Below are 15,047 nucleotides of genomic sequence, written 5' to 3'. Positions count from 1 at the left end.
TGACTTTATTCTCGTAATATTACAACTTTTTTCTCGTAATGTTACAATTTTTTTCACGTAATATTATGATTTTATTCTGGAGATCTCAGATGTTTTTCCCTCAATGTGACCCTAATACTCCGTCGTACATTTGCACTTGGACCCTCACTGCATTAGACTTATATATTATATACTTAGACTATAAGCTGTGTGTACTTTAAGTTTTATGTGGGTACTACATGGGGACTACATGGGCTGAAATATGGGTTGTAAGGGGGTTTGTCCACAGTTTTCATGTTGGCCCCATGCCAGTTACCCTTGTGGGTTTCATGCAGGAGTACACTGGGTGTTATTTGGGCCCAATCTGGGCAACATAAACCAAAACCCATCTCTAATTTCCCATTAGTGACCCACCTAGGACCCACATGGGTATCCCACTTGGGGGAGTCCATGTGGGACCTATTTAGTTGACTCAACTGGGCCACATTTGCGTTGCCCATTCTGAGCCCACACACTAATTTCCCATTAGTGACCCACCTAGAACCCACATTAGTTGACCCAAGTTGTACCCCAGATAAGATGCCCATTTTGGGCACATACCCTCTTGGTACCCAGGTACCCCTAGCATAACCCATGTGGGGCCTACATAACCATGTTGGCTGGGCATGGGCAGGACAGACCCCCCTGCTGCTGCTGCTGCTGCTGTTCAGCAAGTATAAAGTCAACATTACTAAGTAATGACAGGCCTGTGCTCTCTGCCAACCGCACACAGATGTAAAATCTGGCAAAACAATGCAGCACTATAATTAATGTAGATTATTGTTTACATTGATTGACTAATCGTTTGGCAATAACATGTTAACTCAGTGCATGCCAAGGAAGTAGCAGGGATTTTAGAAATACTGCTTCTTGTTTCAAGTCCAAAGTCCTCCAGCTCAACCCACACACCTTTTGGAAATTTTGGCCAAGTCACCAAAAAACTCACAAAATCACAACTCTTCAACTCCTTTAAGTTATTGACTTTTAAATGATATTTTCTGCAAATTTGTATCTCTCTACAGTGCACTATTGTATAAATAGTATGTCAAAGCCATCTCTACACTACCAGGTATGGAATAATGTAATACTGGTAGAGACTACCACATCCATTTTGTTTTAATAAAATGGAATAACATTTAACCAAAATATTTGTCTAAGGCATTTCTACATGGAAAATGACAGATAATGTATAGTTCATAAAATACTATGATTGTGATATCTTACAACTGTAATCTTGTACATTTGCACTGTACTTGTACTTATTTGCTTACAAGATGCTTGTCTGTAATATTAAGCACATACATTAATCACTCCACATACACAACAAAATACTGTCAGATTAGGAGCATACATAAGGAGGCATGACAGTCACAATATTTCAACAAACTTTATTTATATACACACAGTATATGTATTTTAAGCCTGATTAAGGCTGTTTTGACTAGTGGCTGATTCAAAAGGTATAACAATGTGAAATAATAAATACAATGTATGTCAGCTCTACAGTCATCGGTGCTTATGACTGGGCTCTTCTGTCCCCAGAAAATAGCCACCAAAATCAATGATAACATCTGGATGACTGATGAAGACAGCTATGCTATACACCAGCTCATTTTATTGCAACTATGGCTCGCATTGAAACAGGTGACCGTAGGAGGGAGGAATGTGTATATGTGGATTCAGTGTACTTCAAACTTGAGCAGCCTCTTCTTCATCTTCGTCCTTCACCTGGGGAAAAAATAATAACAAGTTCTGTTTAACACTTTAAAGTAGCACAGGTTTTTCCCACCCCATATTTTCTGTCATGCATTTTTGAAGGGTTTGGTTGTCCTGCAACTTTGTGTGCCAATTGTGGCTGGCAGGTATGAGTAATGACAAGGCATGTGCCAGTTTACATCCTAAAAAGTAATTTAAAAATACAGTGCTTATACAAGCTACAAAAGTACACCATAAAACATCTGTTTTTAAAGTCTTAGCCACTCTAATATATGCAGCATGTGTACAACATATCCTCTGGCGAGAAAACAAACCTGCTCCACTGATTCAACTTCGGGGACGTAAAACTGCAGCATGTTTTGGATTCCACTCTTCAAAGTGACAATGGAACTTGGACAACTGGTGCAGGAGCCCTGCAGCTTCAGTTTGACGATGCCGTCCTCAAACCCCCGATACACAACATCACCTCCATCCTCCTGCACTGTTGGCCTGGGGAAGAAAAGCATCGACAAGTGTGGAAAAAGGACAGAAAGCCATGGTAACAGGGAACAGATGCTGATACAGTATCAGAGTGCATCTTCACAAGCAGCTACCTTATTCGAGTATCCAGCAGTTCTTTGATCATAGCGACTACTTCGTCGTCATCTTCTGATGGTGCTGAAAGACAAGTGGGGATTCCTTGGTGTTCAGAAAACAGTTTGCCCTACCCATTCTGTCTATTTCAGTGTTGTTTTCCTGTAAAGCTGGTTGAAATCCGTACCTGTATCTGCGCTAGGCGTGCTGTCCTCATTGACCACAGGAAGTCCAGAAGTGAAAAAGTCCATAATGGCAGCAAATACATCGGGCTTCATTACTTTCCACTCCATATTTTCATCAGTCTAAATGGAGACAAAAGGAAAACAAGCTATTCCAAGCAATGACATTCTAATGTGCTATAAAGCGAGGTTCATGTAAACTTGACTTGGTCTTACCCTTGATATGGTGATAAAGTCGGGGCCCAGGAAGACACCCTTGACTCCCTCAATCCTAAACAGCTGTCTGTAGACAACACAGAACGTTACTGAAGTTTTATTACATGTGGGATGAAATACAAAGTTGACACTTAAAACATTTAAAAATGTTTTTAAATATTTAAAAAAAAAAGATGCTATACAAACCAAACCAGTAATAGATATTATGCTTAAAAAGAGAAACAGATCTGGACAGATAAGCCTTAAGTACAGTGTCTGCAGACTCAAGGACAACCTGAGGAGCACACACAAGTCTTTGCTATTTCTTATTCCGTGAGTACAGGTGTTGCTTTGTTCCTCGTGCAACTGGTATGGCAGGTGAAAACATCTTACGGAACACAAGTGTAACTAAATATTATAATGGCTACATTCCATTTAGGTGCTTTTCCCTGCTGAGAAATCAATGTATTACTCTCTGTTCAGTAACCTTGTATTTAAGAAGTCATATACCTTGCTAAGGGTGAGCAATGAGCATCGCGAGGGCTGGCAAAATTCATCGTCCCTGTTTCAAGGACTGTACGACCGGGCAGAAACTTTAGGCTGTTTGGATTCGGTGTGTCCTGCGTCTGCACAAACATGGTCCTTCCTGGAAGGAGACAAAACATAAAGAACAAGAATGTAAATTCAGTCATTATATAGTGTTTTTCCAAGTTAGACAGCCGCAAGGATGCTGCAAGCATACAAACCAGGAACAACCCAATGGGGGTTTTGTGGCCATCTGTTTGGGACTGCCGTGTTATGTGAAGGCCAGTGTAATCCAGCACTCTGATATCCACTGACTGCAAGACTGACAACACAAACAAGAGATTCAAAAGGTTACTACAGCAAAAAAAAAAAATCACAATTCATTGCCACATTTATGCTGCTAAAAAACAGAATGTTCACTGCCCATAAAAGCCTTTTTCATTTCCTCCACCACATGGTAGGGACTAACACATTAAGAGAGGAATCACTTGTATAAAACTTATCCACTAAAACCCTTTTGTGCAGAGTGATAATACAACACTTAAGTCCTTAGGGCAATAAGTGAAATAGCCCTGCAATGACTCATGCTGCACATATTATGTTCTTTAGTCATCATTTGTCTTGTCCTTGACAAGGAGAAGTCACAATACATGTCTTTGACTACATTAACTTTTATTCTGTAGTGCCTTTATCTGGCAAAATGAAAAATGGTAATCAATACTGGAATTATAACACATCCAGATATACACTATGGGACATACAGTATATGATCTTATATGCGTGGCATGGTGTTACTGTCGTCTCACAGAAAGTTCTGGGTTAGGTTAATTGGCAACTAATGTGATTGTGAGTGTGAATAGTTGTCAGTTTCTAGGTGTCAGCCCTGTGATTGACTGGTGACTCAATCAGGGTGTACCTCGCCTCTCGCCCTAGGATTGGTGCCAACAAAAAGTATTAACCATCTTGTTTTACAACTTCACATTAATTAAGCTTTCTTGACACGCATCAACTGATAGAGACGCTTTAATGTCAAAACGAAACCAGACATCTCAACCACAAACTATTGCAAAAATCTATTCACCACATTTACTATGATAATCCTACAACATAAGTGGTTCAGCCTATTGTTATCAGAAGTGGCATAATTAGTTTAATGGTGATCACTTCTGGAAGTTCATAATTAAGTCATTATAAAATGACAAGAATGACAAAGCTGTACATGAGATGGGAGACACTGTGCTTACAACAGTGATAGTAAAGAAACAAAAACAAAAAAGAATCTTGAGGTAGAATTATGACTCGCAAAAGATAAGATAAGATAAGATAAGATAAGATAAGATAAGATATTCCTTTATTAGTCCTGCAGTGGGGAAATGTGCAGTGTACAGCAGCAAAGGGGATAGTGCAAAAAACAAGATGCATCAGCTAACACAGTAAAAAAAAAAAAGAGCTAAACAAAGTGTAACAAAATATGAACCATTTAAATAGAAGGAAGTATACAAATAGGAGCAGTATATACAGTATTGACAATAAACAGACTATTAACAAAATTGGAAAGTGGAAAATGATATTGCACAGTGAGAAAAAAAAGCTATATTTTCCAACAAAACAACTCCAAACATAAAACCAAAGCTACACTAGAGAGTCCAGTCAGAGTCAAGACCTCAGAGCTTGCTGTACACTCACAGAAAGTTGACAGGATGTTTGCTATAATAACGGTGCAACATCCAGATGCGCACATGGACACATTTGACTTGAAGAAGGTGTATTTATTTGTAAACCTAATGTTGTTGGACTAGTAAAATAATTGTTTATAGTAGGACATTAATTGAACAGTGTCCAAACAGCTTTAATAACTGTCTGACTCTGATTTAAAGAGTTAAAACGATAAGACAGGTTCATTACATCATGCTGCTCTGATTCCTTCTGCGTCACTCTGCAACTTAGCTGCTAACAGTTAATATCAAGTACTTGAGAGGAAGATGCATTCATATAAGCATTAAACAAAGCAAACTGTCACAAATTGAGAAACAGGTAAACTTACGGACGTGAAAGTCTTGCTGAAAGACCCAACAACCTGCCGACCTGCCTGTAAGTAGCCATGTTTGTTATTGTTACCTAAAAACTAGAGATGTGTTGGTCGCGAACGAGCCGGTTCATTGAGCCGGCTCTTTTAAGTGAACGATAAGAGCCGGCTCCCGTCCGAGAGACGTTTTTTTTTTTTGTTTTTTTTAATTAATTCAGGGCAGAATGATAGGATGATCTTTAGTGATGTTACGTGCTGTGCCGAGGCTTCGGAGTGTGTGTCGAGTAATCCAGGAAGTTTTCTGCGACGCGCGTATCGAGGCTTGTATCGAGGCTTGTATCGTTTTAGACCAATTACGTAATTGATGACGTCCGAAGCCTCGCTGCCCGGCCATACCGCGTGACTGGTTCAGGAAGTGGTTCAGATCTTCACTGGTTAAACCAATGCCAATTTCCAGAAGTGACACAGAACACTAATATTACCCCTCCTGCCATTATTATATAATATTACACTACACTACAATACAATTATTGACCAAAGGATTGGTTTACACACATAAGATGAATTCCTCACAAAACAATTGCAGTTTATTATACATGTATGTTATATACTCATAATATACTTACTAGAAAATATACATTATATTACATATTATATAGATATAGATGGATTACATGGTAATATATATTTTTCCATTGTTTATAGTCATTCCCAACAGCCTTTACTGGCGCAAAATACAGTATATCACAGATCACATGGTTAAGATCATATCTGCCTGTTTTACACTCTTTGGCCACCAGGTGTTTTCGTGTGCATATGAAGCCTCGAGAAATTAACCCTTTTCCGAACCAATTTCCTGGAAAGCTTCAATGCTTCATGAAGCTTCAGCTCGCCATCACTAATGATCTTCTCGTGCCACGGGCACTCCATGCACTGACTGGTGACTGAATGATGTGACGTCTGTGCAACCAATCAGGAGATGACAGACGAGGATCATACCATCAAGCAGGGAGTTGGTGGAGGGGTGGAGGTGCACGGTGCGCTGACGGTCTACAGGTACAGAGCAGGAGGAAGAGGAGGAAAGGAAGAGAGAGGAGTGCAGTGCGCGAATAGCAGACAAGATGAGTGACAGTCGGAAACGAAGCAGCAAGTCAAATTATGGTATTCTGGAAATTATAAGGTTTAGTATAATTATATTGAATAATTTAAGTGATATATGTGCACACATACTAATCATAGGTCAAAACAGCGCTAAATTTGGCTGAATTATAAATGCAGAAGTGGTAAAAAATGAAGAGCCGTTTAGGAGCCGAAAGAGCCGGCTCTTCTTGGTGAGCTGAGCCAAATAATCTTGTTCACTAAAAAGAGACGGAATTCCCATCACTACTAAAAACGGAAGTGGGCGCTAATATTAGCGGAAGTGACGCAATATTATTGTGCCTCTGCTAAAGTTCTCCCCCCTCTAAGCTCTAAAACCATTTGCTATCGTCCAGCGCAGTTTTGCGAAAGCTCAAAAATAAAACAGTAAGCTGCGTTAAAACATGCCGTCTGGCAGACAATTTAGGCGGAGAAGGAACTCGTCGGATGTGGAGGAGGATGAGACAACTAAAGAAGTCAGGTAAAGTATTTTATTTAAAGTCATGAACAAAAGATACTAGCAAACGTGAGCTAACGCAGCTAACAGCTCTCCATCAGATGAAACTATAACTTCCTTTTGATAACAGACAGACTTTGTATCTCTGGTTTTAGTTGTTTTGTTTAAGCATGTCATTTATGTGTGTTTCTTGGTCGTTTAGATCAAAAGTAGAAGAGGCTAAAGAGCTTCAGAGTTTGAGGAAACGACAGACCGGAGTGAGGTAAACATGAGTGTTACACTTTTTAATGTCCTCACACTATGAACACGTTTTTTGTTTGTTTTTTTAACTTAGTTTTTGTTGCAGCTTCAGCAACTTATACAATCATCACATTCTTTACCACTGTATTTTTCATTTTACAGCTGTCTCTTTGTCTTTACACAAAATTTCACAGTTTAAAACACTAAAAACAAAACAAGACTTCATCTTAAACTGTAATTTCAACTGATTTCAGAGAAAAGGGGAGGACACATACTTTAACAATCCAAAGAATTAAAATAAAATAAAATAAATAAATGAATTTAAATAAAAATAAATGTATGAACACGTTTTTAATGGGCTAAAGTCTAATGAAACATGATATATACATTAATATTCATATTCCCCTTTTGATTAGTGTGTCTGCCCTGTTGGTTGGGGATTTACTGCCACCAGAAGTTGAGGGTGATGTAAGTGACCTTTTAGATTTTTTATTTGTTGAGATTAACCATAATATGTGTGTGTGTGTTTAATTGGCTATTTGTTTAATACATCGTTATTAAAATATTTTTTTCTCACAGAATGACCCTTTTAAGCTGAAGACTGGAGGGGTTGTAGACATGAAGAAAATCAAAGATAGGAATAGGGACATGTAAGTAAATCTGTGACTATTATAATAATTTTGACGCAATATAATTAAGATATTGTGTATGCACTAGTATGTCATTGCAAAATGGAAAATGTGTTTCATCTGATATGACACTGATTTGACTCAAGATGACTTCTGTTCCACTTGCAGGACAGAAGAGGAGACGGACCTGAACCTGGGCACCTCCTTTTCTGCTGAAACTAACAGAAGAGACGAGGATGCGGACATGTATGCCAGCTATTTTCACTTGACATACACATACATACAGACACAAGATCACTCTCTTTGGCTTTCATGAGCATATCTACATTTTAGACAGCAATATCAACATCTGTTTTATATACATGTGGAGGGCCAACATGCATGGCTTGGATCGGTAGTTTTAGTTTGAACGATTAGTGAATTTCCTGTCATAGTTATAGCACATCTAAGATTGCACAAGATAGTAATCCCCAATATTTAGGACACAATTGGATGGATTTGATACTCACACACAGTTGCTTCATAGAAATATTTTAAAACCTTATTTTTTTCATAAATCTACCTTCACAGGATGAAATATATTGAGACCGAGCTGAAAAAGAAGAAGGGGTTGGTGGAAGCCGAGGAACAGAAAGTTAAGGTGAAGAATGCAGAGGACCACTTGTATGAGCTGCCCGAGAGCATCCGAGTCAACTCTGCCAAGAAGACGGAGGAAATGTTGTCCAATCAGATGCTGAGTGGGATCCCTGAAGTCGATCTTGGCATTGAGTACGTAAAGGAGGCTCTCAAAATGATCCTGTAGATTAATTTTCAAGAGTTGTCTTTTATTTTTAAATCAGTAAGAAAGACATTCTGCTTTGAGACATGGCAGTGACTAGCTGAGAGAGAGGATACAACTCTGTTTTTGTGATTTCTTTCCCAGTGCAAAGATTAAGAACATCATCCAGACAGAGGATGCAAAAGCCAAGCTTCTGCAAGAACAAAGGAACAAGAAAAAAGACCACGGCACATCATTTGTACCCACCAACATCGCTGTCAACTACGTCCAACACAACCGCTGTGAGTGCTGTCAATCTGTAAACATTGGGTTTCAAATAGTGAGATTTAATGAGAGGTGAATGGTTGGTTAAACATGTAAATGTCTTTTCTCAGTCTATCATGAGGATGTGAACGCACCACAGCGGCACCACAGACACAGAGAAGAGCCCAAAGCAAGGCCGCTGCGTGTGGGAGACACTGAGAAACCAGGTCCAGAGGGTAAGAGTATGTACACAGCCACAAACCTTCCTTATAGCAGCTCAGTACCACTAGACTAAAATACTGCTATAATCAGCATAAGCACTCTGAAACAGGAGCATATCAAATTGTACTTGTTACTTTAAACTCTCTGGCATTAGTGACTTAATTTGCAACATTGTTTATACAAATAGTATAATAGTTGCTTACCGCTAGTCTGAAACCTCTAATCTGATTTATACCTTCTTCTGTATCTCCACAGTTGCGACACCACCCAACTACCGCAAACGTCCAAACAACGAAAAGGCCACAGATGACTACCATTACGAGAAGTTCAAGAAGATGAATCGACGATACTGAGGAACTGGATGTTGTTTTTTCAAGAATAAATTACTCAACTTGATGTCCATCTTTATAAAGATTGAGGCCTCTAGATGAGTTATGAAGATCATTTGCAGACTGTTTTTCTCAAACAACTGTTAAAGACTCCCAAGCTGGTGTAGTTCTTGTAAAATATTGTAAAAAAGCTCCTTGTGGTTATCTGTATAGAGTACATTTGCTTTGTGATGTGTTAACGGAGAATCCCCACCGTTGAGGAAATCATGTGTCTTACATGGTTTCCTGATAACCAAGGAGTCAGCCAAGGAATACAGGAATAACATAAGATATGTTAAATTGAGTGGCATTCCTGCTCTGAATTGTGAGATTCGCTTTTTAGTCCACAGTTAAATGTTAACTTTTAGTTTAGAATTGTGTTTTTAGCGCTTTAAAAAGATTAAAAAAACAACATAAAACCACATGATTTAAGTTGTTCTTTAATGTGACCAGTGCTTGGAGGAATAAAAAAAAAAAAAAGCAGAAATAAAACATTACAAAATAAATGTAAGAACATACAATCACTTAATACTTAGTCAAGTCCAACATAAGAATATAAAAAATGAATACTGGTAATGAAATGCTGCAAAGGTACACTACAAATTCATAAAGCATTTACTTCAGTATTGTATATGCAGTATGTAAGTCAGTCAATTTTTAAATTCATTTTGAAAAAGTCATTTAAACTGATGGGAATGTTACTTCTGATAACTTATTCATTCATTCTTCTGCTTCTAATGACTTTACAGGTATTTCTTTAGTACAGTTACTTAATTTTACTCTTTTCCTGTAAAACCTGTTTATGCAAAAGAAATCCTCAATGCCAAAATCAAAGTTTTAGTCCATGACACGTTACACTGGCAGACCGAGTCAGACACTAGTACACTAAACTAAATAACCAAACCACTGAAGTACAAACTGAGTGCAAGTGTTCATCAGAGTCCTCATGGTTTCTCTATAGAGGACGTCCCGTGTCCGTTGAGGTGGTGCTGGGGGTTTGTCTCCTGAGAGGGAGGTCCCTCCGCGTCCTCTCTGTCCCCCTGGGTAGAGCTGCAGCTGCTGCCCGGGGAGGCCCAGCTGTCTCGCTGGCGGTAGGCCTCGCACAGCGGCAGATCAGTGCTCTCCCACTGACTGTAGCTTTGCAGAGGGGAAACCAGTAGGAGGCAAAGAATCAGCGCAGCACAGAAAGAGAGGAGCAGACGAGAGCGGCAGGTCAGAATAAGCACATTCATCCACATGGAGGAGCACATACACGTACGATAGAAGCACGGAGGTTATGCAGAAGCACTGGAAACTGGATCGACACCTAAATTAGCTGTTTATGTTTAAGAGGTACGACTTATCAAACTGTTGCTTTTAAGTTCAACAAAAAAAGTGTGATTAGTTGCTGATGGAGGAGAAAGCAGAGCGAGTGCAGTGAGGAAGGAAGGCCCACAGCCAGCATGCTCCAGACAGGACTGAGAGACACTTCTGAATACTTTCTTACAGAAAACAAGACAAACTACTACAGTCAGTGTTTTGTCTCTACTTTATTTCTTAATCATTCTGGGTCTACTGGAACAGCTGGCACAAACTGGTACACAAGTACAACCACACCATGTGTGATTGACACCACTTGCATGGTTACAGCTCGAGTCACTTGTGGTCTTAAGGACGGAATCATTTAAAAATTATTATCTAAATTGCTTTTACAGAAAAACTTCTACTTGAGAAACTTATTTTCAGATCAGACCTTGAATAAATAACAGTAAAGTGTTGTGTCTAAACCAAACATTCATCCACAGTCCACCCTTAAAATCTATCATATAGGTCATCACCTTTACATTTGTGATTTAAATATTATATATAAATAATGCTGAATAAAAGTGAATCATACATCTATCAAATTCAGATATAGTTTTAGTTCTTTCAATGTGTAAATTCTTCTAAAGGGGGGTTCCCTACAAATCTTTGTTTTGCAAAACCCAGAAGCCTTTTTAACAACCATCTAACAATTCATCCATGAAAAAAAAGTACTTTAAATTCATGAAATTTAAAGAACTATGGTCATTTCTTCAATTAAAAATATTTTTAGTGGTAAAATAAGTAGGAGAAAAGGCTTCACTAAGCCATGCATCTCTCCCATGAGTCTGATAATATCTGTTAAAACTTAACTCAACTGCAAACCAGGAAACCGAAAGTCTGATCACCATTTACAAATAAACCCATCAGCAGATCAACGCTGAGGCTTTCTGTTCTGAATTTTAAAATTCATCCTTGTCACCATTAAAGCTTCTGGCTTTCTAACTGCATCAGAAAACTGCATTCAATGCTCTAAAACACACGTTGAACTGTGGTAATTCAAGAGCTGCATACATTTACACAGCTAATATTTAATTGCATACCCATTTAATGCTGAAGTCCTCTCTATTTATAAGCGATTATGACACACGTCATAGAACAGAAAAAAGTCAAGGCACTTACTAATCAATAAAAAAGTCACTTTGTGAGATAATCTCCATCACAACAACCCTCAGCAATGATCTGAGTTGATGAATGGTACCGTTTGGATATGAAGATGATGAGATAAATTCAACCCAAAAGGTGTCAGGTTTAGATGTTGGCAGAACTAAACCCTTCCTCGGGCTCAGCAGTGAATGGTGAAGGTGAGACAATACATGGTGCTGAGCATGGGACAAGAGAGTGGCGGTGGGATGGGGGGGGGGGGGCAAGTATGAGCCTACTTGTACCTGGAGGAGTAATATTCTTCCTCTAGCTCATACAGGTCGATGGCGATCTCGTCACGGAGCGAGGTGAGTTTCTTGTCGCACTCGTCCTGCAGCGAGCGGAGCTGCTGGTTCTGGAGGCTGATGGCGTCGTTCACCGAGGGGAAGTCGTTCAGGATCAGGAACTGCTTCAGATCGGACACCAGTTTCATCAGGGACTCGCCGGCTCGTACCTGATACAGCGACACAGAAGAGGGGAAAATGGGTTTAGAAATGAATGATTTTCTGGACTGAAGATATTTTCACAGTATCAGCTACTCACAGAAATCGTCACTCAGTCGCAGGGTTGTGATGCATTTCACTTTATCTTTTAACCCCACGGTCCTACCAGTTGGTCAGCGTGTACAAATGAATGCTGTGCAGCAATACTTTACTGAAACCTTTATTTTAAATTCTAGTGGAGATCCCAAACTTTACAAAGATACCAAAAACATCAGGCTGAACTTTGTATAAATGATGCACATCTGCGATATTTCCATTTAAAAGGAATGGTACGACCATAAAACATATAGTCTAAAGTTTGAAAATTTCACTCAGTATCAACATCACATATGCCTACACTTTTAATGTGATTTATTTAAAGTAACGCAATAATGTTAAAGTTTTACTCAAAGTTAAGCAGAAGCAGATTTAAAGGTCCCATATTGGGCTCATTTTCAGGATCATACTTGTATTTTATGTTTCTACTAGAACATGTTTACATGCTGTAATGTTCAAAAAACACTTTATTTTCCTCATACTGTCGGCCTGAATATACCTGTATTCACCCTCTGTCTTAAACGCTCCGTTTTAGCGCATTTCAACGGAATTGTGTTGCCAGGCAACAGCTTGGGTCCATGTGTACTTCCTGTCAGCTGATGTCATTCACATACACTGCAACCAGGAATAGACTGGGACACATTTAGAATGTTTACGTTTAAAAACCGTGTAATGGTCCATATTATTGTATATTTGTGACATCACAAATGGACAGAAATCCTGACGGCTTGTTTCAAACGCACAATTTTCTGAATACGGGCTGTGTGTATTTCCCTGTGGATTGAGCATTTCAATACTTTCACAGTATTTATATAGGACTTAAGCCTGCTTTATAATGAGAAAAAAACATGAAAATCTCACTTTTTTTATAATATGGGACCTTTAACTGACTTTTCCTGTGCCCCTCTCCCTACTAAATAAAATACTAATAGGAAGCCTAAATATAAAAAACAAACAACAAATTAGGCTACATTGCATATTCTGGATACTGTGCTTTGTGCAATACCTACAATGTTGGCTGCTCTGACGTGCATCTCATAATGGTCCTGCTCTGCTTGGGTTGCCCTAGAAACCTGCGTCTCATCCTCGATCTGGAGACAGAAGACAGTGTGAGAACATCACATGATGGCATCAGAAGTGAACATTAAAACGTGTAAAGTAGATGTAGTGGTAGCGAGAGAAACAGATCAATTAGAAGAGGGAGCTCTGTGTTAAACGCACTTTTGCTGTTTTGATAATTTCAGTGAAGTTGTCCAGGATGGACCTGATGTCATCCTTCAGTCTCTTGTTGTAGTTCTGCAGCAGAGTCTCTTTGCTTGAAGGGAGGACTCTCTGAGTGGCCATCGTGCTCAGAAGAAGGCAACACAGCGCTGGTTACCTGTAAACACAGAGAGAGAGACACATTCAGCTGCTGAGGTTTGTAGTAGAAGCAGTGTAAACATCACAGCAGCAGCTAGCAGGAAAAGGCGCGTGTTCTCCTAACAGAAACAGAAACGTGCACCTAACGTAGTTTTAATACACGTGCTAATGCATACATGTGTTTTACTACAGGTTCTGTAATGGTTATCACTTACTTCTTACCGCATACTTTGAAAACAATGTCGTTATTGTGTAAAACACGTTTGCTCTTCTTCTTCTTCTTCTCCTTAAAATGTAATGGCAGCAAACTTCCGGTGTCTGTGTGCTACCGCCCTCTAGTGACGTATCACTGATTTACACTGCAGAACACTTTAAAAAAGTAGTTTTGTTGTTGTACTTTTTGCATCATATCAAAATGTTTTAGATTTTTATAATTTATTTTTTATTTTATTATAGCATGAACCAATGCAGAAACTGTGATGGAATTTTCCATCAATTCCTCTCTTATTGGTAGAAAGGTCAGAGTGTTTGTCAGAGTGTCCCTCTGTTGACATTCTTGGGTTGGAGTCCTGTCTGGAGGAGCCACCGTTATCTGTACAGCTGTGCCTGTAGTGGAGACCGTAGAGCCAGTCGCTAGGGCAACCAGGGTCAGAGATGCCAGAGGAATGAAGTAAGTCATAACATGATAAGGGGTAAGACACTGAGCACCGGGGAGGAAGGGCAGAGTTGTGAGGCCTTCACGCAGAGAGCATCTATTGTGGAGACCTGACAATTCTCCTTGATCAAGCTTCAATAAACCTTCTTTTGTAAGACATCATCAGCTCCGGACCTCTTCCTTCCTTGTATATCAATTATTCCATCACAGAAACCACTGAAAATAAAGTGGTTTTAAGTGGCATAAGACCTAGATTTCAAAGTAAAATCACAATAACAGTCAAAATAGTCCCTGTCAGTGTGTGTGTTATATTGTTATTAATATTGGATTATTATTGTTGATTGCATTAAGATATAAGCTTTTTAATGTTCAACCAATATGGTTAGACAATATAAAACACACACACAAAAATATTTTTTTGTGGTACTTTTTGTGTCATATCAAATGTTTTTAGATTTTGATAGGTTATTTTATTTTATTATAGCATGAACCAATGCATAAACTACTGAAGATAGATAGATACATAAATAGATACATAAATAGACATATAGATAGATAGATAGATAGATAGATAGATAGATAGATAGATAAATAGATAGATAGATAGATAGATAGATAGTAACTTTATTGATTCCGAGGGAAATTCAAGTTTCCAGCATCACAGTTCCATAGTGCAAAACATGTTAGTAAAAAGGCAGTAA

At 38.9% G+C, this 15,047-nt stretch overlaps 3 protein-coding genes across 7 annotated transcripts; 1 reads left to right on the top strand and 2 right to left on the bottom strand.

Moving 5' to 3' along the window:
* Nucleotides 1–1,389: 1,389 nt before the first annotated feature.
* nfu1 (NFU1 iron-sulfur cluster scaffold homolog (S. cerevisiae)) lies at nt 1,390–5,387 on the bottom strand. Its single transcript, XM_037779022.1, has 8 exons — nt 5,254–5,387; nt 3,431–3,531; nt 3,195–3,330; nt 2,706–2,772; nt 2,495–2,612; nt 2,328–2,391; nt 2,049–2,223; nt 1,390–1,746 (listed from the first exon to the last, which is right to left on the bottom strand). The coding sequence occupies exons 1-8, from the start codon at nt 5,310–5,312 to the stop codon at nt 1,708–1,710; spliced, it is 759 nt and encodes a 252-aa protein (XP_037634950.1). The 5' UTR covers nt 5,313–5,387; the 3' UTR covers nt 1,390–1,707.
* Nucleotides 5,388–6,631: 1,244 nt separating this feature from the next.
* On the top strand, nt 6,632–9,731 carry c8h9orf78 (chromosome 8 C9orf78 homolog). 2 transcript variants are annotated; one of them, XM_037778314.1, is made up of 9 exons: nt 6,632–6,853; nt 7,032–7,091; nt 7,486–7,537; nt 7,649–7,719; nt 7,867–7,944; nt 8,269–8,466; nt 8,621–8,757; nt 8,851–8,955; nt 9,197–9,731. In XM_037778314.1, the coding sequence occupies exons 1-9, from the start codon at nt 6,777–6,779 to the stop codon at nt 9,292–9,294; spliced, it is 876 nt and encodes a 291-aa protein (XP_037634242.1). In that variant the 5' UTR covers nt 6,632–6,776; the 3' UTR covers nt 9,295–9,731. The 2 variants fall into 2 exon arrangements, with proteins under 2 accessions (XP_037634242.1, XP_037634241.1); XM_037778313.1 differs by having other exon boundaries at nt 8,851–8,961.
* Nucleotides 9,732–9,733: 2 nt separating this feature from the next.
* On the bottom strand, nt 9,734–14,067 carry med22 (mediator complex subunit 22). Of its 4 annotated transcripts, none has more exons than XM_037778315.1 (5): nt 13,914–14,067; nt 13,554–13,710; nt 13,343–13,423; nt 12,039–12,247; nt 9,734–10,446 (listed from the first exon to the last, which is right to left on the bottom strand). In XM_037778315.1, the coding sequence occupies exons 2-5, from the start codon at nt 13,674–13,676 to the stop codon at nt 10,254–10,256; spliced, it is 606 nt and encodes a 201-aa protein (XP_037634243.1). In that variant the 5' UTR covers nt 13,677–13,710; nt 13,914–14,067; the 3' UTR covers nt 9,734–10,253. The 4 variants fall into 4 exon arrangements, with proteins under 4 accessions (XP_037634243.1, XP_037634244.1, XP_037634245.1 ...); XM_037778316.1 differs by having other exon boundaries at nt 13,907–14,023; XM_037778317.1 differs by having other exon boundaries at nt 13,921–14,021.
* Between the last annotated feature and the right edge of the window lie 980 nt (nt 14,068–15,047).

This window comes from Sebastes umbrosus, chromosome 8, assembly GCF_015220745.1.
Source record: "Sebastes umbrosus isolate fSebUmb1 chromosome 8, fSebUmb1.pri, whole genome shotgun sequence".
Classification (NCBI taxonomy): domain Eukaryota; kingdom Metazoa; phylum Chordata; class Actinopteri; order Perciformes; family Sebastidae; genus Sebastes; species Sebastes umbrosus.
This window is presented reverse-complemented; position numbering and strand designations above follow the sequence as displayed.